Source organism: Anomalospiza imberbis, chromosome Z, assembly GCF_031753505.1.
Source record: "Anomalospiza imberbis isolate Cuckoo-Finch-1a 21T00152 chromosome Z, ASM3175350v1, whole genome shotgun sequence".
Lineage (NCBI taxonomy): Eukaryota > Metazoa > Chordata > Aves > Passeriformes > Viduidae > Anomalospiza > Anomalospiza imberbis.
The window spans coordinates 51,210,335-51,238,137 of NC_089721.1; the positions used below are offsets into that span (position 1 = coordinate 51,210,335).

At 35.9% G+C, this 27,803-nt stretch overlaps 1 protein-coding gene across 6 annotated transcripts in view; it reads left to right on the forward strand.

Moving 5' to 3' along the window:
* Window positions 1–27,803, forward strand: part of CSNK1G3 (casein kinase 1 gamma 3) — a 78,927-nt gene that overhangs the window by 18,149 nt on the left and 32,975 nt on the right. For 5 of the 6 annotated variants that reach the window (XM_068175933.1, XM_068175927.1, XM_068175928.1 and 2 more), the window contains exons 2-5: window positions 2,654–2,711; window positions 5,296–5,711; window positions 9,458–9,498; window positions 20,652–20,721. In XM_068175933.1, the coding sequence (XP_068032034.1) occupies window positions 5,534–5,711; window positions 9,458–9,498; window positions 20,652–20,721 (289 nt within the window). In that variant the 5' untranslated portion in view covers window positions 2,654–2,711; window positions 5,296–5,533. Of the gene's footprint in view, window positions 1–2,653; window positions 2,712–5,295; window positions 5,712–9,457; window positions 9,499–20,651; window positions 20,722–27,803 lie in introns of those variants that run through there. The other variant, XM_068175934.1, reaches the window with a different exon arrangement.

Sequence of the window (27,803 nt, forward strand, 5' to 3'; positions counted from 1 at the left end):
CTGGGGAGCCTGTTCAGTGCCCAGCCACCCTCTGGGTGAGAACTTTTCCTAATATCCAACCTAAATCTCCCCAGACACAACTTCAGGCCATTCCCTCAGGTCCTGTCACTGGTTGCAGCATCTCTGTAGCTCTTCCCTTCATCAGACCTTGCTTCCACTGGGCATACAGCTCACTTTTTTGCCTTATTTATGAGAGTAGATTCCTGCTCAGCCATGCTGGCCTTCTGCCTCCTCTGCTTGACTTCTGACATTTTGGAACTGCCTGTTTCTGTGCCCCTAGGAGGTGGTGCTTAGAAAATAATCAGACCTGATGGACCCCAGCACCCACAAAACCGTTTTCTCAGGGCACCTTAGTGGTTCCCTAAACAGCATGAATTCAGCTCTTGTCATGCCCAGGACTGAAATTTTGCTGTCACTTTTCCTCCTGATAATGGAGATTTTTAACTCAATTGCTTTGTGGTCACTGTGGCCAAGGTGGCCACCAGTCACCACTTAGTTAATGAGATCCTCCCTGTTAATAAGCAACACATCAAGGAGGGCACCTTTCGTAGCTGGCTCTATCAGTTGCTGTACCATAAGACTATCCAGATTTAGGACTGTTCTGGATCTATTTGTGCCATCTGTGTGGTGCTCCAAATTAACATCTGACAAGTTGATGTTCCTGTAAGGACAAGGGCAGCTGTTTTTAAGATGTCTCTTAGTTCTTCAAAGAGTAATTCTCTGGAATCATTGTCCTGGGTAGGTGGCCTATCATAGACTCCTACGATGAAGTCCACATTATTTTTTGGTCCCTTAATCCTTACCCAGAGACTGTCAGCCTGCCATTGCTGGCTTCGGGCAATATTCCAGCCCTTCCAGCTCACCTGCCCTGCCTGTCCCTCCTGGAGAGTTTGTGACCATCCAACATGGCACTTCAATCAAGGGGCTCATCCACCAGGTTTCACTTATTCCATTGATGGTCCTCATGTTATGTGTGTTGGTGTGAAAACATTTTGGGTGTGATCCGTTGTAGCTAACACCTCCTGGACCAGTTTAAGGATCTCACTAGCACTCAGTTCCTTTAGTTTTGGCATACCATCCCATTGCTTATCATTGTCAAACCTGTTTGTGTCCTTTTCCTTCTTCCAATGTAGTTTAAAGCTCCATCAAATTTTCCTCTGTAGCTCTTTTGCTGCTTTATGCTTTTCTTAAAAGTAGAGAAAAATGTTAGTATACTGATACTAGTAGTGATGTATGATCTTGTAATTACAATGTGAAGGGTAATGCTTATGTTACCTAAGGGAGTGGTTATGGTTGTATGTGTCATTTAAGTTTGTCATTCCTGGGCAGTGGAATTTTCTATTTAGCTAATTTAATGTTCTCATAATTAGTTTATTTAGGATTAAATCTGGAACATGAAAAAGGAATGAGGTAGATAGTAAGTTTATTTTTTTTAAAGGTGACAAGTATGAACATTGTCACGACAACACTTTGGAACATGTAAGCTTGCATTTCATTACAGTGGTGTTCCTGCTGTTGCTGCAGGATCAGGCATTTGAGAAATGTATGAATAAAGAAGATATTAAATGAGCTGTTCTTCTATTCTGCCTTATGTAGTATCCTAGAGAGTCCTTGTTGCTACAGAATAGGGTTCTTATGTGGCATATAGTCTTCAGTAGTGTTAATTGGGACATTTTCAAGCAGAGATTTAGAGAGATATGTAGATTTATAGCTCTAGGGATACTTTTGCAGTTGTTAGATATGTGAGTTGGCAGTCAATTGAAACCCTGTTGTAATTTTTCTTATTTTTCTTCACTGTGCCTCTCCTTACTTTTCACACAGTCTCTCTGCAGTGCTTGGAAAAGTCTATCAGATTACACAAAAAAAAAAAGAAACCTCTGGTAGCTATTGTTAGTTGTGCATGTCAGTTACTTTGAAGTTACTTGCTTTCTTCCAGTCGTTTTATTTTTTATCTTTAGTCTATACAGATTACAGATTTAATTTATAATTGAGATCTAATTACTTTTTCTTCTATATAATACCATTTTGACTTTCTTTTGATAGCTTCTTTTGCCTTTTCTTTCTCTTCACACTTGAACATTGTAATTTCACTCCTATGATACTGCTTTGTCAACTTTGCTTTGATGGTGTTTGCCATTGTCCTGATATTTAGTCCTACATCTTTTTGAACTAAGAACAACTATTTCAATCCTAACAGTATTCCCTGATGTTGGGCTGAAGTTTGTGGTTTAAGTGTGCTCATTTGAAATGAAAAAATGAAAATTAAGCAGAAATGAAAATTTAAACAGAAATAAAAAAATGAAAATTAAACAGAAAATCAAGCTGTGAAATGAGGATGGTGTGTTTTTCACACAGATAGCCTAAAACTATTGTATAGCAAGAAAATTATTTTGCAAATAATTTTCAATGCTTACACTGTATGTATTCCTTTTGTGCTTCAGATGATGCACACCTTTGAATGATGTCTGACTTCTGAGCCTTAAAAATTTTGTTGAGTCTTTGAGACAAATCTGCTGCATCTTCCTTAATAGTCCTAAAAAAGAATGCAGTTCCAAAAACTGTACTTTTATTCTGTATCAGAATTTTTTACATGCCAAGTAATTGCAAATACTACATAAATATATCCCTTTGCCTTTTGATGCTTTTCCTCTAGAATGTAAGCATTATGGTGAAGACAATATTCTGCCATCAACACTACAATACTGTCATAGGTAAGTATAATACAAATAAATATAACCATGAAAAAGTTTTGTATTTTTAAGATAAATACATCATAAAATATTGCACAAGAACTTCAAAATGAATAAAGTCATAAGCACTGTCCTTATTTTTAGTTAGTTGCAGATTATTTTGTTAGGAAAATGTAAGAGAACACATGTGTCCTGGAGAAACTGTGACAGGGAATACTTGCATGTCTTCCTTTTGATATGTAGTGTGGGAAAAACATGAGGGACTTGTGTTGCTTATTTAGCACATATCTTATAAAAAGGTACTAAATTCAGTTTATATAAGACAACTTACCTATAATGTAAATGGAGTATCTGTTGGTTCAACAGGAGGAAAGGGGAGGACATAAGTTACTGTGTAATACATTTGTCCATATAGTAGACTGTCATGGTTTGACTCATTTCTGGAAATCAAAATTGCTGTTGTTTGTCATGTATTTGGTACACTAAAAATTCTAGGATTGCTTATTGTTAGTTCTTTCTGAAAAAGACAGTAAAATATGGAAGTCTTCTTTTCTTTGGTACCTAAAACATCTAGTTGCATTCTGTTGTATCAAACGTGCTGACCTTGAAGTTCTAGTTCAACACACTTAAAGTCTAGCTTTCTTATTTCTTTCCTAGCTTTTGTAGCATAGTGGTTGAGGGACAATTACCTATTGCTTCCCATTGAGTCAGATCCTTTGAGATCTGTGGTTTAGAAGGTGACTTTAGGGTATCTGAAAACCTGCAAGATTATGTAGTATGTGCCTGTTGTTTTCTCTTAAATGCTTCTGTCTGTACCATAAAACACCACAGCTTTCATTACTCACTGCTGAAGTCCTTTTCCCTGGCATTAAGCAAGTCATTTTTAATTGTAACCTGCATTTGTGTTTTTTGATCTCAGAACAAGCCTTTCATTCCCCCTTTTACAATATTGTGGTCATATTTCTTTGCCAAACAAATTTCCATGTACTTCATTGTTCAGGTAATAGGTTAGTCAGCTGTTGATTAATGATTTTTAAATGTCACCTAGTTGTAGAACAATTTCTGAGAGAAATGGGTCACGATCTGGATGTGCATGATTTATATGTTTCAAGTGAAGGTTGAGCTACCCCAGCCTAGGCCTCAGATGTGGGCCTCGGTGAGGCCTTGGAGCCTGTGGCACAGTTAAGAATAAATTTGTGGTGCAGTCAGAAATTATGTAAAGGTATAACACAGTGTACTGAGCTATCTAGGTGAATTAGTATAGGTCTGCAGTGTGAACCTTTAGCCACCTTAAGATAGGAACAAACAATGTTTGCTTGCCAATGAGAGTGTGCTCACAATTGTAAACTATCTAGAAGTGTATATAAACTACTGTCTGTAAACAATAAAGGGAGAATGTCGGATTAACCATATTGGTTTGGATCTGCTTTTGTTCCTGTCCAGATCACCTTTTTATTTTTGGTCCCTGCTTCACCTAGTTATAACTATGCTATAACTATGTATGATTTAGCAGATGCAACTATTCATGTGACTGTTCATATTATTTTGTGTATTTTTCACTACTATCACTTTGATCTTTGAAATTTTGTGGTAAGCTGTGATGTGAGTAATAATTTTATTTTGTGAGAAATTGGTTTACAAAGTAAAAGTGCCTTCAGCTCAAAGTGTGAAAAATAAGGTCCTGGTGACTACCTTTAAAATAGGCTGTAGAACATGAAATACATTTTTCCAGAGGATGTTCTCCATTACTGCAGTGTATTCTCAACATTGAAGCAAATGTAGGAAAATAATTTTGGACAGACGTTTAACTCATTGTGGAATTTTCCCGCTTCTTAATTACGGGGTAGAAACTTCTGAATTACGGGGTTTACGCTGCTGTCATCAAATAGAAAACAGTATCTAGTGTTCTTATAAGTGAATTTAAAAACAAAAGCTTTCTTATGCTTCTTATTGCAGTAGTAAGATAACATTGTTTTTGCTTTGCATGAATTTTCTAGGAATTCGTGTCTAGGCAATGATGCTAAACACGGGAGAAGTGGAGCAGGGAAACAGATTTTTGACATAAGTATAGTATGGGAGAAAAGTAAATATAGTTTAGTTTTAGATTCTAGGAGTTACTGAAAGAACTCAAGTGTCCTTGCCATGAGTTTATAATTTGTGCATCTCAGAAATTACAGTTCAGAAAATACAATATATTTCCATAACTTCAATAACTGTGCAGCTTGAGCATTTGATTAAAACAGCAGATATTATTTGAGGGAAACTAAATAAAATACCTTCTTTTGAAGAGCTGGCATAAGGTGAAGTTAGTGTGTCCAAGCATCAATTTTAAGTGTGTTTATTCAAGAGGAAGTTTTATAGGGCTTTTTTATTGCTTAAAAAAAATAACTAATGTTTGAAAGTGTTGAAATTTTAGTACACTTCAGTCACAACAATATCACTTGCTGTTACATATTAGAAATAGAATTAACCTTAAAGTAGTGCTTTTCATAGATCTATAAATTAAATATAATTAGTTATAGCTTAATTGTGTGGCTAGTTAAAGGGAAAGGTGATTTTGTACAAGAATTTTAGTATCTTGAATAACTTGTTTTTCTTTTAACAGAATTCCTCTAAAGACTAGGAAACATTACTGGTGTCGTGCATTCTGGAAATACGTTTTACTACAGATACCACCAAGGCTTTGCAAATAGGATGAACATGCTGCTGTTGACTGCTTACTGACAGTAACCAGATGGGCATTTCACTCACGATGTTTTCATTCTCACCTTGTCCAATTGGAATTTGCTTATACTGATTTTTAAAAAGAGGAATAAATCAAAGTGGAGTACCGTAAACTTGACATGGAAAATAAAAAGAAAGACAAAGACAAACCAGATGAAAGAATGGCACGGCCTAGTGGGAGATCAGGCCATAATCCACGTGGAACTGGTTCTTCAAATTCTGGAGTGTTAATGGTTGGCCCTAACTTCAGAGTTGGTAAAAAAATTGGATGCGGTAATTTTGGAGAACTACGGTTAGGTAAGATCCTCATTTATTTATTTCAGTTTAAGTTATTCAAGGCCATTTTTATGCAGTATAGGCAAGAAAATTTCTCTTTGAATACCGTGCAGCTCTTCAGACTGCCTCAAAGCTTCAAATGTGCAAGGCATATTCAGCCCATCTTTTGTGGTTTTGCCCCAGCCAGTGCAAGATTGATGACATGAAGAATCTGTATAGCAGGATACTTCTATGACTAAAATGTTTTCTTGCTATGTCCAGTGCTCTCCTAAATTCAGTCAGTTTTCTCTTCCAAGATGCTGGAAGCTACATCATGGCTATTGTGGCAGTCTTTTCTGACTTCGTGAAGTGCTTTATTGAGTTATATTTAGGGCTAAATAATTATTATATTTAGTACCTGTAACCAGGTACTACAGAGTTTTTAATACCGGTGAGCAAGGAAGTTCCTTGGTTTCTTTTTTAATGTAGTGAGGCTAAAGACTTGAGTTACTATTAAACAGGGAGTGAGAATCCATCTGTAGAGAAAATTTGGCATAATTCAGTGACTCTAGTTCTCTGCTGAACAGATGGCTGAAAATGAGATGGTGGAAAAGGCAGACTGAGAAGGACCTATAGAGTTTTGAAGAATTTGGGCAGCAAAGCTTGAAATGCTAGCGTTTATTAAAATAGACACCAATGGGTGTGTGGTTTTGGAAGACTATATTTTTAGTTTTGGGCACTTGCATTTCCAGGATGGACGGCATGATTATCTAGGGTTTTCAAGATGTGTAAGTTCAACTACATGTTAATAAATACATCTTGACACTTAATGGCAAGAATTTATTCTAGTATTGTTAGAAGGCTTGAGTTAAAGTGCATCATGCATTAAATAGAGGTGGATTTTACAGTTAGATATTTGAGAGGTTGGTGGGCTATATAGGTGTTGTTTCTGTTGATCATTGCCTGTGGTAGAACTAATACTCATTGCCTTTCAGTCAATATTTGTGATACAGTGTTTGCATAAAATATAATATGTTTTTAATATAGTACATTCTGGGGGCTGTCAGGATGTAAACAAACTTAGCAAATTAATACTGTAGAGGGATTTAAGAAAATATTCTGCAGCTCTGACTTAGGACACTGAATTTTGCAGTCTCACTAATAGGTACTCTTGTTACTACTATTAATAGTTATGCAAAATTGATACATTTTGACATTTACAATGTTGCATACATGCCTTTGCAGTCCACAAATAAAGCTGAAAAATTGCTCTTCCTCACTTCCCAAACTTTTGCGTACTGCCTTCAAATCTTAACTTTTGTTTCAAACCTCTCAATGAACTAAATCAAACCAGCAAGATTAATTCTACATAAAGGCAATTGCAAACTAGTAATTTTTTGTCTGCCTGTTATTTTGGCTACAAAGTACAGAGCTGATTAAGAATTAATATCTGATTAACTTACTTACTTGCAGCTGTTACAGTGAAACAATGTATTTTATTTTAAATACAGTATTAAATTAGTTAAAACTTACAGTTTGATAGTACTGAAATAAAATAGAACAAGTAAATAAAAGGAATAGGAGGGACATTATGGGACAGTGTATTGTCCTGCAGCAGTCACCAGAACACATGTAGCCTTTCTGATTTTGATATCACGTTTTGCTTATATTCTAGATATTTCAAATCCCTATTTATTATTTTTTGTGAGGAAGATGCTTTAAATGTAAGTTACTGAAAGCAAGAGTTAATATTGCTATTATAGATTCTGATTTTTTTTTATTTGCTTTGCTACAGTATCAAGTACTTAGTGTGCACCCTTTCTACACCAGTGCTTAGTTTTTTATATGCACTTCTGCAAATGGGAATATATTTTGAGCATATGTCCTAAGTTTAGACCTGAGGGACTTTAAGGGGGAATAAAATTGTAGAGGGATGAAGTTATGCTCAGAAGATAAAAATTCAGTTATATATCGGGAGCTGTTGTTCTTGCATCTGAGAAGAAGCCAGTTCATTAGTGGCTTGGGGATCAAATGGGAAATTGGCTCTGTGTTGCAAATCACTGTCTGTGATCTTCAACCATTAGCTTGCAAAGGACTAATCTGGTTTGAGTATTGAGCTGTTAATTTTAAGACTGTGTGTTACAGTTAAATTAAACTGATACAGTTAAGATAAACCGATAAGGTAGTAAGAGAAAACTTGCTGCTGTTGCAAGTGATGAATTACTCAATACCTCTTATATGTTTATGGACAGATCAACAGTGGTGTTTTATGTATGTATCTTTTGTATTTTAAAGAGACGATTGTCCTGACTGACCACCTGGAAAGTTAGTGTCCCTTCTGATGCTACTTCAGAATAAGAATGTCATTACAGCTTTTGGAACTCAATATCCCATTACTTAACTGTAACTAGGTTTGTTACTTACTCAGAGTAGGTGATGTATATAGCTAAGAGATGGAATGAGCAGGGCTCCTGTAAGAGTTTCTATTAGTGTCTTGCAGATTCTAATACCATGCAAAGATGCAGAAACAACTGCAAAGTAGACTTCTTATCAAAAATTGTAACTGATATGATCATCCAATAAGAAATACTTAGGATGCCTGGATATCCACTCTAGTCCCTACATAGGGGACTATGACCCCTTTTGTGGGTCAGATTACAGCATACTGCTCATATTAATTATGTGTTTGTTGTTGTGAAGCCCTCAGGTTTTTGGTTTGTTTTTTTTTTTTTTTTTTGTGAAGTTTGATCCACTAAGAGATGTAAGCTTTTAATGCATTTGTTTCAGCTTTACAGGAGTACTCTATTTTTAAAAAAGAATCATTAGCACTTCGTAGTCTTTGACTGTTGGTGTAACTCACTTGATCAAAGTATGGTTGTGGGTTCAGTCCCTCTGTGGGGCATTCTCTTAAGAGCTGGACTTGTGGGTCCCTTCCAAAGCAGAATATTCTATGATTCTGTGTAACTGTCTTCACAGGGAAGTTTTTAGACTTGGTCCATGCCTTTTCCCCATTTCATTTCTTCAACAAAACTGAGCTAAACATAGGAAATTCAGACATGAGTAATACTACAGAGAAAAAAGGAGGATTATAATGAAGAATAACATACACTAAATGCATTTGAAGATTGTAAAGAAACAAAATGTGTTGGAAGTGACAACTTAATTTATCCTTTATCTGCTATTTTTTAATCTTACACCTGTAAAAGTTGTTTAACATTTTAGTCATCGCATACAGTTTGAAGTGATGATTCTTGAAAAGTTCTTATCCAGTTACAGAATCCCTTTTAAAGATGCAGATGCATTTTCCATGTGGTGTAAGCCTATCAGGAATTTTGTTGTCCTGTTATAAATTTTAGCTTAGTAAATTACATAATTGAGGCGAAAACCAGTCCTCAATTAATTAACTAGTTAATTCTAATTTTAATTCGTGGTGATGTTTCAAAATTGCATGTTAAATTAAAAATAAATTTCAAGTAGTTTTCAGCAATAATTATGAAAATATCCCATTCTTGTTATTGTGATTTTTCAAGCTTTTTTAGTAAAAAAAATATCACAAACTTGGTGAAATATCTGAAACTCTCTGTGAAATTTCCACTTCTTTCACTATTCAGAGAAAAATAATTTTAAAATTAAAGTATTGGATTAATAAAACAACATTTCCTAAGTCACTGCCAGAACACTAGCGCCTTAGATGAAAAATATTTTGAAGACTTTTTTGGTATTTAAATAGCATTTACTTGAACATAAAAGCCAGTGTCTCACATTCTTGTTTTTATTCTTTTTTCAAGGAAAAAATTTATACACAAATGACTATGTGGCAATTAAGCTGGTAAGTTAATATTTTTTTAAAGGATTTGGGATGAGAAACTAATTGGATTTTTCCTTTCAGATGTTAATGAGTTGATTTCTTTATTTGAAACCTTTAACAGTTTTGTATGATTTCATTGAATTATATAAAAGCAATTAGTGATAGATGTAATTGTGTTGTGTGGCCATATCGAGTAGTTTTTAATTGTTGTCACTGTTTACAAGGCTAAATCTGTGTTTGCAAAGTCAGTGATGGTTTAATGCTGCTTCAAGAATGTGCTCTACGGCAGTCATCTTAGTAGATTCCTTTGTTGTCCAACAAGTAGAGGAACAAGAAGTTTACTGTAAATCTTAACATCAGGTGACTGTAGAGAAACTCCATAAATTCTTGAGACTGCATGTGTTTTAATGTCCACACTCCTGCTTCCAACTATTTTTTCATCTCTGACTGCTGGTATTTACACATCACTTTGGTAGACATGTTTTATTTGCAATGCTGTGTAATATGTTTATTTCTTTTGCAAACATGATACTTTTGGATATTGTGTTAATACATCATTGTTTGGCTTTTTCTCAATCATCGGACCTACTTTGGCAACACCATATTTTGCTTCTGGATTTTTCTTAACTTTTTGGTAAATGACTGTTTTCATAACTGAAGCCTTTCATGATGAAATTCACTTGGTTACTTCTTATCATTGAAGGATTTTTAGGACTCCAGTTGATTTCTTGTTGCTGCAGTAGCACAGAACTTTTTGCATAGCATAGTTATGGTTTCATAAAGTGAAAGGTAAAGTCTGGGAACAGAAATACATGGCTTTTGATAAGAAATCTGAAAAGCATTACAAACATAATAAACTCTTGAAAAATACTGGTATCACTCTCCTTGCTTTGGGAAATACTTATTCTGGAAGTAGTAGAAGTTTTTAAAACATGCAAATTACGTAAAACATGCAAATTGAGAGAGCAACGTTGGATGCAGTTTTGAGGGTTATTGTGTGTTAAATCAGATTTACACTAATTTTCTTTCAATGTTATCTTGAACTTACTCTGGTGTGTCTGGTGAAAGTTGAAAATAGTCTGAGAATTCTTCTACTTAAAGGCTGTCTACTACAAAGCGCATGTTGAAATACATTGCAATGTAGTGGGTTTTTTTAAGCACTAATTACTTGATCATGTAGAGCAAGACAACTTTTTTATCTGATCAGTTTTGCTAAAAACTTTTTTGTGACATATACAACTCTAGTAAGCTTGGCTGCCATTTCAGCTGTCACAGGTGGTGCTCGTCATAGTCAACATTTACTTTTTTGATTTTGAAATATCTCAATCTTAAGAGCTGTTTGTTCCCAGCTGAGTAAAAAGCTTGAAGCAACTTTATTGACTAACTTAGTTTGAAGTCACTAAAGAGCCAATACAGTTAAGTGTATATGTAATTCACTACTAGTGCTGAAAGAACTCTGAGTATGTAGTGGACTTTTCCATTTTTCCTCGTACACTAGTGGCATGAAAAGTTATAATGTCTTTGCAGTGAAAAACATTTGAAAGAATCATAATGAAAATCAACACTGTAGCTTACATCATCATAGTAAGATAAAAACACATTTATTAGCTGGTAGAACTAGTGAATTCTTCTAATATGGTTCTCCCTTTTTTTATTTCAGTACGTATTTCAGATACATAGTTATTTCCAGATTGGAAGGGATTTGAGTCACAAGGTTCAGTCTGCTAAAAGCAGCTGCATCAAACAGTGGGATTTTTTTGGATTTTGTATTTTTTCCTGTTCTTCTCCTATTTGAGACAGTGCCAGGACTTTTTTCTAACAGTTATAGATACAGTGGCTTATCATCCTTTTCATTTTTAAGTGTAAGCTTTTGTTTTCTCTGGCACTTAATACTTTTGTGCTTTCAGAGCAGTCATTAGGCCTATAATTTAGCTCTTGTTCTGTTTTTGTAAATGAGACACTCTTAACTCCCTCTCTGTTTTGCACCTGTTGTAGTTCAAGTTTAGCCTTCCTGAATGGGGTTACCTGAATTAAGTTTATGTTGCAGTCTAAGCAGTTACACTTGGCAGGTGTGGTTGTTGTAATCTCTCCTGCAGTATACTAAAATTGTATTTGCATTCCTCATGGTAGCATTCCAGTTTTGACCTACTGTTGTCTTATGAACAGCAAGACATCTCTTACGCTAGATGTTTTGTATATCAATGGTAACCATATACTCTGGTGCAGAAGGATTGTGTGGGTCTCTCTCAAGTGCAATGAATGGTTGTGTTTATACAGCAGATTTCAGGAGTGCTTGTGTTGTTAAAATAAGTGTATTTTATAAGTGCTCTTTTGATTCAAACTTTTTAATTGTTTTGAATTAATGGTTCCCTTGTGGACAAAATTATGCACACATTTTCTTGTTATGGTGCTTAGGGCAGCTTCAGGACTTGTGTAAAATAATAGCTTAAACAGTTTTTTTATGTGAGGTCTGACGGTCATACAACATACGCATTTTTAAATATAATGTTTATACATAAATGCATATTTAATTTGGTAGAACAGCTACAGTTCCAGAATCTGCCTCTTCATTTGTCTTAATTCATTATTGCCTGTTCTGGTTGGGCACATACTCCAGTTTGAGAGGTCAGAATATACTTTTTCAAGACCTATAATGAAACTCTTAAGAGCTGGGCTTCTACCAGTTCAGTGCTGTGTAGCGGTGTTTGTATGTTTCTGCTGGTCTTTTAGTATACAAACTGCTTTCTTGTGATCATGTGGTTCTTTAGCAGTAGCTGTTTGGTGTGTAAAAGCTGTACCTTTCCTGCTCAGCTCTTCTTATTGTTAGATTTACTACTTTTATTACATGACCCTGTACTTGACATAAACGCCCTATTTACTATTCAGCTTTTCCTTCTCCTTCCTTCATTATTTTTCCCTTTCCCTTTGACATATTTCTCCACTGCTCAAACTTACCTCCTCTGCAAATGTTTAACTACTACCAAAAGACTAGCTAAAGGAATTTCTGCTTGAGCATGTAATGACCCATCAGTAGGGGCCATGATGTTCATTATAAATGCTCATCAGTTTTTAACAAAGACACTGGACATGCTTTAGGGAGCTCTTGTGTTTTTTTTTTGTGTGATCACCTTGTGTCTGGCAGCCAGTCCACTATTTATACTTAAAATGTGTTGGCTAACATGCCCTTACATTTGAAAGCTTCCACAAGTGCTGGGTAGCAAGCCTGTAATTTTTACAGTACACTTTAATAAACTCTCAGCACACTACTTAAAGGTGCTGGCTCACAAACCCCACAATTCCACAACTCCCCATTCCCACAATAAACTTCAATATGGAGTATGGAATAGAAAATGATAGCTGTGCTTTGCCCAGACAGAGTGAGGGAGAAGAGAAATAAAAGCAGAAAAAGAAGAGAACAAAAGAATATCATCAGTCCTTAGATCCTGCCTTGGTCTCACTTGTCTGACTGGTTCAGAGCTGGGAATTATGACACAGTGAAAGAGAAAGGGAGGAAAAAGAGAGCAGGGGAGCCCAGTCTGTTTCCTTTCATAGTTAACCTGGTACAGCCTCTTATGTGACTGAGATTTTTTGTGCTCTTTTGTTCTTGGATGCATAGCCAGCCCTTGGAGCCCTCCTCCGGGGAATGAGCGCAGGGTGGGGAAGTGAGCACAAGTCTCCAGGTGGAGCAGGGAGTTGGCTCAGCACTGTGCTGCCCCACCTCAACGATACCATCTTCCAATCCCAGCTATCCTGCCAGAACAGTCAGAATTTTTGAGACAAAACATGCTTATGCAAGGTCCTCCACATCACTGAGTGGCTCAAACATTCCTTACTATTGGTTGGGCATACGGCTCGTCTTTGACTGTGGTGATCTCTATATATTGGACGCAGGGCTAGGACAGGGAGGAAGCAGAAGACAGTACGCAGCTAATCAAAGCTGCAATAAAGGGTTATGCTTGTCATTAAAACCAGAAATCCCACCAATATTACAGTCCCCATTTGTATCAAACACTTTCCCCATCCCATGATTTAAACCAGAAGAAATCTGGCATCCAAGGCTTGATTCATTGAACAAGTTCTTTGGTTGCAGTGTTTGGAGTTGTTCAGCAATCTGGTCAGCAGCTTCCTTCATCTTTGCTCAGGCCTCTTCAGTGGAAGTTGTAGTATTGTGGATGGTGACAGAGCACTCCCCTTTGATGAGGCTGAGCATCCCATGTAATGCTTGTTCAGTAACGGGTACGCTGGTGGTGCATCCATCTCCGAGGAGTTGTCAAATTGAACATTGATAGGACACAGGGAAGGAATTCAGACACCACATTTCCATGCAGCATAGTATTCTACTGTTAGGAATAAGATTTTTCATCTGAACTCCTCCAAGCCAACCCCACAGGGGTTGTATCTTTTGTCATTCTTTAATTTTAATTATAATTATCAGTAAGATTTAGGATAATTATTTGTGGCTCTGTGGCAAGCTAATTCCTGCCATCAGGAAGTAAACTGAAAAATGTACAGGGTGTTGGTTCTATTAAAATTTTAGCAAGTACGTCTTGCTAAAAAGTTTTATTCAAAGTTATAATACCAAATATGAACTATATTTCATGGGAGGTCTTCAGGTCAGATGTTACAAGTACATCACAGCAGACAAAGGCAACAGAAAGAATCTTAATTCCTTCCTGGGTGAAGCAGGGCAAGACAAATCCCTTGGCTGTGAGGCCTCCATAGACTTATTCTTGTATTAGCTCCCAAGCTGAGTTGGAGTCTTATTACTCTAGTTCTTGTTTAACAGGATGAAGATTAAAAGGACACATTGCTGAAATATCTCGGGTCAGTAGTGCTAGGTACAGATTATAAAATAACAGCAACATGCTGTATTCAAAAATACAGCAAAATGCTTGATTAGTTAATATCAGTCATTGCTTTGTCATAGTTCTTGTAGGAAAAGAAAAAGGGAAAATGCCTTGTTCTAAACCAGTGGTTGAAAAGAAGGTACTATCCACTGGTGTGAACACAGTGCTCTTTATCAGGGGCGTTGATAGCTATCCACAAGTAACTGCTGAAAGTTTTCTGAAGTCACTGCTCCAGTAGTGAAAAAATCTGCTAAAACTGATTGTCCTGGGTTTAAGTTTAATTGCTTAAGTTTAATATGATCTCTTTTCTTCCTTTTGTGAAAGATACAATTGATTCAATTTCCTGTGGCCCATTCCTGTACCACTGGAGCAGTAAAGTGGTTGCCATTGTCTCACTGGGTGGAACTGTGCTTGAGTAAATACCTGAAACACTGCTTTAAAACTCTGTGCTTTTGCCTGTGCCTGAACTAAAAAATTCCACTTGGATTAGTCTGAACTTCCATATTTGAGGTGGGAATATATACAGTTTGTTCCTTCCCCTCATTTAACTTACCCTGCAATAACTTTGATGTTTTGGTTCTGGTATATGGCACTATTTGGTTGCAGTTTGCTGACCCTGTCCATCATCTCTGGTTTCAGTTTTAACTAATGGTCCAGAATCCAGATTCTACATCCTGCATTTTTCCTCATGATAGATTCTCTTAATCACATCCTGAAGCTGTGCTGGAAGCCTGCTAAAATGACCATGTTTGACAGCAAACAGCCCCTCTGCCTTCAGCCTCTTTTCCTGATTGCTCTCAGCAGCAAGTAGCTCCATCTCCTGAGGCCTGCTCTCCCTCCAGGAAACCTAAACCCCTTGACCAAAAGGCAGCCCACTGCATGAGGGTCCAGGACTCTTTAAGGACCATTTACCTGTATGAAAACCTCAGATTCTCAGTGTCCCTTGGCCTCCTCTTCTGCAGCTTATTTCTGCTCTACAGCGACAGCTGCCTATACTTCTGTCTTACCTATAGCCACTTCTCTGGCTTTAGCCTCTTCCACAGCTCTTTGTCTCCTTGCTCAACACTCCTGTGGTCCTCTCCTTCTCCTCATCCATCACTACTTTTGATTCCTTCACTTGGGTGCGTCACTCTCATTGTTCCTAAAAATGTAGCAGCCTAAACTTGCCTTTTCATTTCACATACTAGTTCCTTATCTGAGCACTTGTGTAAGTCCTTGTGCTTCCAAGGCCAACTTGTCATCCCTACTGTGGTACCCAGCACATCTCTCAGTATTTTCTCCTGCTCTGTAGCCTTTCAGATCTCAAGGTGTAGTAATTGGGTAAGGTCTCTTTCTATATTCAGCAAAGATTCCAATTTTGCTCTTTCATTTTTCTCTCTATCCAAACATCTCTGGAAGTGGTCAGCCACATCTCTTGGATGTTTTTTAAGAGCTCAACCAAGACTTTCAGATGTTTTTGCAGATGTTTTGCAGCTGAATTTTGTAGCAATTTGTCTCTCTCTTTTGCTATCTAAACATTTTTGTAAAAAAAACCTGTCTCATCTTGCTCTCTATATGAACATTTTTATAAAGAAGTCAACTAAATTTTATAGAAATGTCTCTCTCTTTTTGCAATCTAGACATTTTAGTAAGGAGTCATTAATCTTTTTTTATGTTTCCATTAGCATGACACACAGTACTGCACATATGAAGATGAGCGTAGGTCATACTTTCCCATAAAGGGAAAGGGGTCCATGCTTGGAATTTCCTGAGTTGTCATGTCCTGCTCCTCTCTGTTCCTGATCCATCCTGTACCCCAGTCAGAGATGGAGATATCTGAGCCCATGCCAGCTAAAAATAGCTCAAGAGCTGTTCAGTCCCTCTTAGCCTCACAAGATTCCTGTCTGTGATGCCAATTTATTGTTACAAGCCATTGGTAGGAGTGTGATGCTGGGGAGCTCTTGTTGCTTTATTGTACAGTTGTTATAACTGGAACCCACACTATTAGACTCAAAAGGTGTTGGCTAACAACCCCTTCATTTTTGTACGATGGGGGAAAAAATATGAGCACTGTGCTTTGCCCAGGCAAAGGAAGGGATGAGGGAAATTAAGGTGAAAAAGAGAGAGGGAGAATGAAGAAGTTCACCGTCTGTAAATTCCTGCAGTCAGTCCTGCTGCATGGATGATCCAGAGTTACAATTGCAAAATAAAGAAAGGGAAAGATACGGAAAAAGTCATGAAGGGGCCCAATGCACTTCCTTTTATATTTAACCTGATGCAGACTTTCATGTAAACGAGACTTTTCACATTGTTTTCTTTGCACATCCACAGGCAACCTTTTGAGCCTTTCTCTGGGAAGTCAATTGGGAGGGACTGAGCAGGAGCAGGAAGCTGGCTCAGAACACTGCTACTCTATCTCCATGGGACTCTTTGTTTTACTCACACTTTTCCTGTCATAACAGTCAGAATATTTGAGACAAAACATGCTTATGCTTAGTCTTCCGAGGAACTGCTTCTAGAAATACATCAATTTTTCTTTCTTTGGGTGAAAGATAGTAAATTACAAAGTAGTCATCATTGCCTTTTAAACTGTAATCTTTAATTCACCAATTCACTAGTCCACTCTTAAGATTTGAATTGCTAAAATTATAAGTGAAGGCTGTGTGTAGAAAGAAAGTTGTACTTTGCTTCAAGGTTGTAATGTTTTTTCTCTCTGTTTTTGTTTTTAAAGAATAACTGTGGTCTAGAGTCACACCTTTTCAGAGTCCCTCTAGGCTATGTAGTAAATCCAAACCTAGTGCAAGTCTGTTTAATAGACTGTTCTTTTCCTGTAACAAGAGCCTACCTATTAAGGATTTTTTTTCTTGAAAATGGCTTTTGTTTACCATTGCTTACAAATGTGTAAAGCAGACACAGAACATAAACTGAGATGAGTTCTCACTGAATTACTAAAACCATGAAAAGTAGGTAATAGCTGAATGTCTGTATTGTACTTTGGCTTATTAGTCTTCTTGGACATTACTAACCTTACAGTTCAGGTAAACTGCTTTTTCAAAGCCCCTTTAATGGGAAGTAACTTGAAAATTGAATACCATTTTATTACATGTATCTGGGACAAAAAAATTGTAGAAAGAATTAATAGTGAATGTAAAACAGATTTCACATTTCAGGTGTCTTTATTGTTGTGTTTGAATGTATAAGCATGCCACAGAAGAAAAAAGGGGAGTAAAAACCTCTCTGATAAACTAAGAAGCAGTTGTTTCTGTCGCTCAGGTAGCTGGGGCTCAGTAAGCTGCACAATAGTTCTTTGATGGCAGCAAGAGCCCATGTTCCTCATTTAGTTAGAAAGGAATGGTCTTTTGCAGGGGAAAGAATTTGTCTGTTTTAATAGTGAAGCTTTGAAATAATTAGATGTAAGTGTAAAAGCAATATATGGAGGGTTGTATACAGAACTTTGCAGATCCCAGAACAATTTTTCCAGGGTACTTCAGTGAAGACCTGGGCTTATTTAAGTAAAGAAAATACAGTAGTTTCTTTTGGTAAGAGGAAAAGTTGGCTTCAAGCCACTCTGGGATTAACGTGATGTTTGAACAGTTATGTATTATTCAGGCTTATTTTTATATGGTGAAATGTAACAAAACACTAGTGAAACCAAAGAACTATGATTTGCCATTTCTTTTTTTATTACTGAATTTTCTTTTTAGACTTGTAGATACAGTATTGTATTCTTCACTCTTACATTATGGTGAAAGATTACATTTAACATACTTTTGTCTTGATTTATCTTTTTCTGTCTTTTCTCATTTATGTGTAGTTATTGTGTACAGTAGAGTAGGATGTGCAGAAATAAAATAATTGTAACTGAAGAGGTTATTGTGCTTGCCCTTTCACAAGTTTTGTAGAACAAGATGATGTGTTCTCTTTGCATGTTTGGAATGACAAGAAGCTATCTAAGCCGTTTTACAAAAATAAGGGAATTCCTAAAGGCTGTCATTCAATAAATGAACTACAAGTACATATTGCCATGTTTCTTTTCACTTCTTCTGGAGGGGATAAAAGTGTTTGTGTCTCTGCTGAACAAAGGTTTAGCTTCAGGCTTTGGCTCTGTGTTTGACTGCTTAAGGACCTTGCCTTCTGGAGATTTGTCAGGACTGTTTTCTGCTGATGGCTGGGACAAGCAACATTCATAAGAGGGTGTGTGTGTGTTAGAAATTGGAAGTTATTTCTTTTACCTAGAATTTTAAAAATCTATTTCTGTAATTTTAATACATACAACCTGTTTTTCATCCTTTTAATGGGACCCTGTTACAACCATGAGGGGTTACGTTGTTGATGTACCACCAATTGAGACAAAACTGTATAATTGAACAAAATTAAACTTCCTGTAAGCCAGGGTTTTGTGTTTTTATAAGAAGCAGACATGCAGAGTTTTGTGGACTAAAATATTTTCTTCTTAGCTGGCAGAATCCTATCTTAGGCATTATGTAGAGTGTGGTGTATTTTATAACTAACTGACTTGTATACTACAAGCAAAAGCTAAATTTATGTTGTTTCCTAAAAGTGTAAAATATTTCAAATACTTTATAGTGGGTTTCCTTATACCTCTGATAGCTGAGTCCTAAAGGTTGATAGTTGTGCTGATTTGCTTTGACTCATGTTTACACTAAAGTCTTTTTAGGGAATATCTCTCTTCAATACTTCACCTTAAATTGCATGTGTCCTTCTCATAAACTGTAACTAGGCCTTTGGTAGCCCAGTTAGTTTTGCTTAGTAATTAATTTTTTTAATAATAAACACTTGCTTATTTTAGGAAATTCTTGCTCACTTCTCACTTTTTTGCAAAGAATACAGCATTCAGTTATGCTGGTTGCTTTGGAGTGTAAGAAAGATACAGTAAATTCTATTTGTTTTTTGCAGAAACTGTTACATTAGTCCTTCTTTACTTTTAGGCATCCACCTTTGGCATCCTGGCAAGATCAAATGCATAAATATACTGTCAGAGACTTCAGCAGCAATAGGAAACAACGAAGTCTTGGAGGGCGATGGGTTGAGGAAGAAGACTAAATTTCTCATTCTTGCATATTGGCTCATGGTTTTTATGTCCTGAATATGACAGTGAGAAACTACATAGGTTTATAAACTTGTAGCTTTAAGATGATGGTGTGAGAAAAAAGATGAGCACTTTGCCCAAGCTTTTTATGAAAATTGATGTTCAGCAAGTATCAAGTATTGCTGATAACTGTATTAAGAGTTACTTAACTATGTTCTGCAGTTCTAGTAGTTACAGAATTAGTTTCCAGATTATCACTGATGTGTTTGAAGATCACAGAATCAATTAGGCTGGAATATACCTCAGCATTGAGTACAACCTCTGACTGAAGACCACCACGCCAGAATGTCACTCAGTGCTGTGGCCAGTCTTTTCCTAATCACCTCCAGGGATGGTGACCCCACCACTTCCCTGGCGAGTCCATGCCAATGTCTAAGCACCCTTCTTATGAAGAAATCCCCCATAATGTCCACCCTAAACCTCCCCTGGTGGAGCTTAATCTTAAGATCATGTTACATATCATAAGAAACAGGGCATGTCTTCTGAAAGATGCCCTAGGAAATGACTTCAAGAATCTTGTGCTAAAGAACCTTTTCTTTGCATAGGGAGATACTCAAAAAGTTCGGAATTCCATTTAGGCTGTGTTGTAGAGGCTGCATGTGTATTCTTCTGCTTAATCTCATGTCACTTAATTTAGTTCTACAAGACCCTGACACACGGGCATGTTGAACACCAAAATGAGATTTCATTAATGTGTGAAAACCACAGACTTATTCTGGAGCTATTTTTTTTTGCTTGTTTTGGATTTATAGTTTGGAATGGTGATACTTGATTTCTGCTAAGCTGTTACTATTTGGTGGAAGGATTTGGTATTTTTTATTAAGATCCTAGGATAGGACTTCTTGTAAAGATACATCTCTCGAGTATTAAGTATTTGGAGGTTTTTTCAATCTGTTAAACTGCATATTAATGCCACTTTCTGAGAAATGTAGGACATACCATCCACATGCTTTGGAGAAACATACTATTTTTTAGCTATTCCATCATGTGTCTGTTATTTGATTTGCATGTTGGACTCTGGCCCAGTGGAGTAATACAAGATATAAATATCCATATATGCACTACTCTAACCTGAAGGAGGTTTAGTTTTCTCTGTTTCATAGTTGTCAGTCATTTCAGAAGAAACATTCAAACTTTCTGTGTGGCTTGGAAGCAGTTGGGCTAGTTTGGCTGGTGTAGTAGGTTAGTGTGTTAGTTTTTAGGCTTTGTTTTAAATGTTGTTTTTGTTTTTAAATCAGGAGCCAATGAAGTCGAGAGCACCACAGCTACATTTGGAATACAGATTCTACAAGCAGCTAGGATCTGGAGGTAAAAAGCAGTATAATGCATTTTACTGTGATGTAATCCAGGGTCCATTTTTGGCTGAAGTTTTCTGGTTTAGAGGTATAAATCTATTTAATAAAGTGTTCCTTACAACTTAAAGCAGAAAAAAAGCCTGAGGATATAGTGGATTAATGGGTAAATTTCATTATTCTAACAATTTTTTTTCTACTCAATAAAGTGTGTCTATGAAGTCTTCACTATTTAACAAATCCTACCTATCACAGCATTTGTGTGCATACAGGAATACCTTAAACTAAGACTATTCCAAGTACAACTCTGAAATATGCTGCAGATCTCCAAACTGCTAATTTACTAATCACATATTTTGAATTATAGTTGATGTGATATTTAAATTCCTCAAGATTCAGTTTTACTTTACTTCACTTTTACTGATGCAGTATATATTGCTGCTTACTAGTTTTAAACCTCTTAAACACCTCTAAGAGAAGTTTAAATGCAGTTTAATATTTGAATTTCTCATTTAACTCCCCTTGGTGCTTTTATACACGGAAGTACTCTTATGGTGGTGGCCTGAATGATCCAATTGTCACCTTTTGTTTTTATAGGTGAGCAATACCTAAAACTTCTCAAATATTTTTGTGCCTTTCACAAAACTGCATATAATCAGTTAGGAAGATGTGAAGTTTCTTACCCTAATAAAGTGAGTACAGATATTCTCTAAATCAGCTATAATTTAGGACATCTTTTTGACATGATTTTTTTGACATCTTTTCCTTGAAATTATTCCTAGAATAGGTCATGTAATTAACATTTTTTTACTAATGTAGAAGTTTATTTTATGAGTGGACAGTGGTTTTCTATATATGTGTTCAGGGGCTTTTTAGCAAAGGCAGCCTGGAATTTGTAACCTTGATTTTGATTGTGCTTAAACTAGAATAAAATCCTACTTAGTATGAAAAGTTGTCTCTGAAAAGAAACACACAATGAACATGCCCATACCACTTTGATTTTGTTACCTTGAATGTGTGTGTTATGATGAATTTTAATACTTTATAATTACTATTTTCGCCTTTTTCCTTAAAATTTGGGATCATATGCTCATTGCTGCACTGACTGGATAGTATTTCTCAGGTAGCTTTCAAAACTTCATGCTACTAATTTAAAGACTTCATTTGGTGAAACAAAGTTTCTAATATGTTCCATTAATATAGACTTTTTTTTCTGCTGTACTATGAATGCTTTGCAACCAGGAATTTTTAGAGATTACTTTTGGCAAAACACAACATTGTTGATTTGTCTTCCTAGATGGAAAATAATGTTGTAGATAGGTAGTCAAAATCTTGAGTCTCTATGGTTGCTGTTTGGAGAAAATCATCAGAGTATGGTGTATGGGTGTTTTTTTGTAAGTAGTTATAAACTGTCAGCATACCATACACTAGCATTGTGAAATAGCTGATTAGTAGAAAGCTGAGATCTTAAGTGTTTAACTAATGGGGCGTGACCACCCACAAGCTAGGTACATTACCTATCTGTGAATATAGAGGTGTAACTACCTAAAATTGCAAAGGAGCTGTGTAGTGGAGGTAAGAATAAAGCTGTAATTTCTAGTTCAGACTGCAGAAATTGGGCAGTGCTTCTCAGAGGTAGGAATCCTTATAGGAGTATTTATTGGGAAAATGTCTTAGTGAGTGTAACTATGTTTACCTTTTTATTTAGTGAATAAGACTGGGAACTGTGTTTAGTGTAAGAGCATAGTCAACTCAGACTTATCCTGCTTTACTTCAGTTATCATTCAATCTTCTTAACCCTACTTGCTGGTTGCAACAACTTTTATCTCTTTCTCTGATGCTTTGTTGACATACTGAGAGTCACCTCTCTGATTCTTTGCATGAAGATGAGGTTACCTTTAGGGTGAAAATGCAAAGATAGAGCTGGTGTCTTACTAAGCATCATCAATATTTATGAAAGACTTCGTTATAGACCTCCTTTATTTTTGCAATAACCTGCTGTTATTCAAAAGTGAAAGCCTCTCCCAGCACAGAACCTTTAAAACTCCATTGTGAGCCTTTCTCAGGCACTCTACTTGAGGCCTGTTTTAATGGGTTTTGTGGCAAAGGCTCATTATGAAGAAAGTAATTTTCTTTTTCCTATCTACATAGAAGTTAAAAAAAGATTGCTGATTCCTTATCTTCTGGCAGCAGTCACTTTTTATATGTTTTTAGGAGTTGGGCCCCCAAGCAGAAGAAGTGACACAGCCTATGAATTTCAGAAAAAAAGTTGAATTATTATGTAGCTTCTGTTCTCATGTCATCTGTGACAATTAGTTTTAGTTTACTGATTTCTTGTGACATGTGTTTTTACTGTCAAACATAGATTTAAGTAATTTTCTCTCATGAACAATTGGAAACACAGTGTTGGAAAGTTGATCTAGCAAGTGATAAATTCAGGAAGCAAGTATGTAAAGCTCCTATGTAAAACAGGAGATAGTGAAAAAAAACTTTTGCCAGGTCTGTCCATATAGACAGCATTGCTTTATGGGCAGCGGTTATTCTTTGATCAGAGAGAGAATAGATTGAAGTGAGTGGTCTTCAGTATGCAAGTTACAGAAGAGTCTGTTGTACAAGTTATAAAAATAGCTGCCATTGCTGGAAGAAATTTGAAATACAGTAATTGTGAAGATAGAAGGTTTCTCTGATACACAGGTTCGCACCGTACTAGAAGTTACAATTGTCTGAAGCTTTCCATCTTGTAAGCTTCTAAGAATCCACATTTGCAGCCTTTCTTACGATGAAGTAGTCTTTTCCTTAGCTGTTTCTGTTTATTTGCACAAACTCGTAGTAATTTGTCTGATAGCTTTATAACTATATGGACTGAGTAGTTTGCATTTAATTGTACTAAATTTTGTTTCCCCTTGTTTTCCTCACGTTTACATATATACTTGTGTATTAATAGCAAGTGACTACTAAACTATGGTTTCAGAAGCAATTGGTGAAAAGGGAATTGTACTTCCACTCTTGTAGGCATAGCCATTATTTTCTATAAAAACTCCATGATTTTCACAAATAAGAACTACAGATTCCACAGTTAATGCTACAAATTGACTTAGGCTTAATGTGAAATAACCTGAAGCTTAAGGGATAAAATTTCTTTAGGCCCTGTGAAATCCTACTTGACTTGGAGGTGGCAGGAGGAGGAGGAGGGAGAGACATTAACATGTGAATGAATACTTCTAGAAGAAAATTAGGTTATTTTCTGGCAATATCATCCTGAAAGCAAGTAAAGAAAATGTTATTGTGTTTACAGATTATTTTACCTTCGAGCACTTTTTAACAGAGCATCTTTGTACTTCCTCTGATCTTGTAGGCATCCTCGATGAAAAGAGTAGCATTTTGAAATTGTATGTTTTCTTGCTATTTCCTTATCTGCAGCCAGTGTTTGTCTACTAAGTTTATTCATTTATTTTTTATAATATCCCTTTTTCTTGCTTTTCTAATGACCTTGTAGTTCAGGGTTTTTAAAAAATATTTATTTGTATTATTAATCTCTGTGCTAAGTCACACTGTTTCGTGTCTTAAATACCAGGAAGATGGAAGACATTCTTGACTGGAAAAAAGATCAGAGGGCTCTTTTACAGTTCTGCTTGCTGAGAGAACAAGAAGAAAATAGGCATGAAATGTGATAGATGTGTAATTTTTATACACAGGGCTTTGGAACTAAGAGTATGAATTCTTTGTATTTAATAAAAAGTGGTTTTGTCTTGCATGAATAAGAATGAACGTTTCAAAACTGTATTCCTTTGGAGAGGATCTGCTCATAAAGAAGGTCTAGCTGTAACTTTACTCTTAAATATGCTCTTTGAAATGCCTATGAATGTGCAGCAACATGTAGGTGTTTGTCAGGAAAAAAATGTGAAGAATCTTTCTTAAAGAGGAAATACTTTCAGTGCTTTTGGGCTTTTTGAAGTGTTCTTAATTTTTTAGGGAAATTGACCTCAAACTTATTAAAAACAACTTTTAAATTTAGTTTAAAGGTGTGGCTTATTTTAGTCTCATTATTTAGCTTTCATTTAGGTTTTTTTATACAAATAGAGATTTTTATGAAAATTGCTTTCTTTTTTCTGTGATAATTTTGTCATTTAGTAACTATGAGGTTGTTTTCCTCATGGAATTTGAGATCATTAGTCAGTATGCAGAAGTTTCTAGTCAATTGAATGAGGAAAATATGGATGAAATTTAGAATATCTTTGCTTCTAATAAATTTTGTTTAATGTGTTTTGTCTTAATATGCAAGTATGAGATATAAGTAAACTATACTATCCTAAGTGCACTCCAAATAAAATGATTGCTGAATTCTTACCTGAACTTGCACTATGGCTTTTGGAATTAATAGAAAACAGTTTCGTATTTTTTATTGATTTTTGAGTTCATCTTTTATGCTGTCAGCCTTTCTTTGCATGATTAGAAGATAAGGTGTAGGTGTATTTCATGCACTATGCTGTGGTTTAACTGACAGAATGGTATTTGCAGTATGGTTTCGTTTCCTTTTGCAGAAAGGAGTCTGTAAATGAAAGAAGTTATGTGTTGAAGAGCATAAAAACAATTCAGCTTTCATTGTCTGATTTTTCTAATCTCTCTTATTAAATGAGTCGTTATCATAATGTCTATGAGTTTTTGCAAGTGAGTTGGAACTCTTTTGTACTTACTTACCTGACAAGTGGAGCAGAAGAATGGCAAGCAACTTCTGCTGCTTAAAGTGAATTAGTAGAACTCTTGTTTGTAATGCTGGTGTTAGGACAGGTTTAGAACAGGTCTTGTTTATAGCAGCGAGGGGTATCTATTATTAGATTTGATTTTTTTCATTCAAGATAATTTTGAGGTCACAGATCTCAAAACAGGTCACAGATCTGTTCAGCAGTGGATTAACCTACTGGTGAAACTGCTGTATTAATATTTCAGACAAGGCAGATGCTCAGTGTTGTAAATCAGGTTTTATTTTTCTTAACTTTTGTATATCTGTTCTTTTAGCTGAAATCTAGTTAAATCTTCCACTTGAAAAACTGGAAGCCACACACTTTACTTACAGGGTCACTACTATTGACTAGTCAATGTATAGGGTATATTTGTCTACAGTGGGAAAAGGTGTTGTATTTAAGAAGGTCATGGCCGTTTTGAAATGATTGCTAAGTATTGCATTCTGTACCTGAACCGTTGTGATTTGGTACCAACATTCACGTAATGTGTTCTGTATTGGTATCTAAAAACACGGTTTCGGTTTTGAGGTTGTGTGAACCTGCCTTTGGCACAACGTAATCACGGTACTTGGACGGCTGTAATTACACAGTTACTATTGGATTAGTGATTCAGGAAGATTTCGGTTTGGGCATAATGTGTTTTTGGGAGATACAGAAATATTCCTGTACAATAAGTGGAGTCTGCTCACCATTTTCTAGTCAAGCTCAGTAGAATATTTATTGTAGCAGTTAGAGCATGTCCAGATTCGCCAGATTGATAATTACATTTTGGTTTGGGAATGTAGCAAAGTGAGTTTGAAATACTTTGAATTTCTGATTTTGAGGAGGGGCAGAGTACCCTGAGGCAAGAACACTTCTTTGTTATGAGGTACCTTATATACAGTTTAATGTGGACTAGTAGGTTAGAATTGCTGTTTATGGTTTTCTTTTTTGTGTTGGAAATTTGTTTGATGGGCTGAAGGCCAAGAATGAGGTTCAGTATGTCAGTGTATGGTGTTTTTTCCTCTAGGTAAAGACAAAAATATTTAAGGTGAGAAAATGTATTTCTTCATTTAATTTCAGTTCAGGCCAGCTTTAGCTGGTGTGTGAGATCTGAGTGTTCAGTGACAGCTATTTATTATTTTCTTACAACTGTATTCAGGGTATGGAATCTGTGAAGCAGATTTTTCCTGTGAAAGACAAGCTGTCTTTTGTATTTAAGATAGTTACAGGCAACTTTCACTGTCACTGTGAACCACTGGGAGAAGGCAGTGGAATCTCAGATTGCTAGTGATACCATCTCTAGTTCATCCCCTGGGCCGTAGCCACCTTGCCTTCCACTTTAGCATCTGGGAGAAAAGTCAGCCCAGCATGATTTCACCATGGTGTATCAGCATCTGTGTTCTGCTATAACTCTTCCCAAGACAAAAATTTCAGTGTAATAATTTCTTAATTTCTTTCTCAGTTGGTAGACTGTAACATATTTTACTAGATTGATATTCTGTCATACCATGAGGAAGTGTCTCAATGGCAAGTCTCCTTGAGTGTAGTGCTAGAAACAAAGCACTACAGCTAGATTATTGTGCCAAGTGATCATTTTTGTACATGGATCTTCTAGAAACAATTTAAAATAACTTATCTCATTCTGTATTTTTCAAATTATTTTGGGACTCATGTCTTGCTGCTATTATAGGATAAACATTATGAAAGTTACAAACGTTTAAAGCGAGTTTGAAAAGATTTTGTGGGAAAACATGAACATGACATGTGGCTATATTAATTGGATGTTTCTACTACTTAGTTAAAGCAGCAATAATTTACTGGAACTTCAGATTTTAGAATATTATTTAATTTCTAAAACAAGGGTGTTATATTTCTAATAATCAAGGACAATGTATATTGAAGACAAAATACCTAGCTATAAACTACTGAGTTAGCAAGTAAGTCAATTCAGGGTAGTCCTAGTTTAGATATCTAAATAACGTTTTATCAGTTCTTACAAAGATGTCTGAGTTGTCGCACTTCATATCCTTTCTATACGTCTTGCTAGCCAACATTCAGTATTAATGCAAAGTGAGTTTTATTAGTAACTTCATGTGAATACTGCTTTGAACTATACTTCTAGGTAGGTAGCTGATAATTTGGTCTTATACTGATGACTGTTTCTTGAAATTTTTTTAGTCGTACTGTCCTGATTTATTACTTCTATTCTAATTTGACTGGCTTTTTTATGGTGGGAAATAAACAATAAGCAGTTAGTTGTAAGTGGTTGGTAATCACGATAAAATAAAAAAAACCAAACATGCAGGTGATATTAGAAAATAAAGTTCTAAGCATAATTTAAGAATGTAGTATTAGAGCACTTAAACTGAATCAA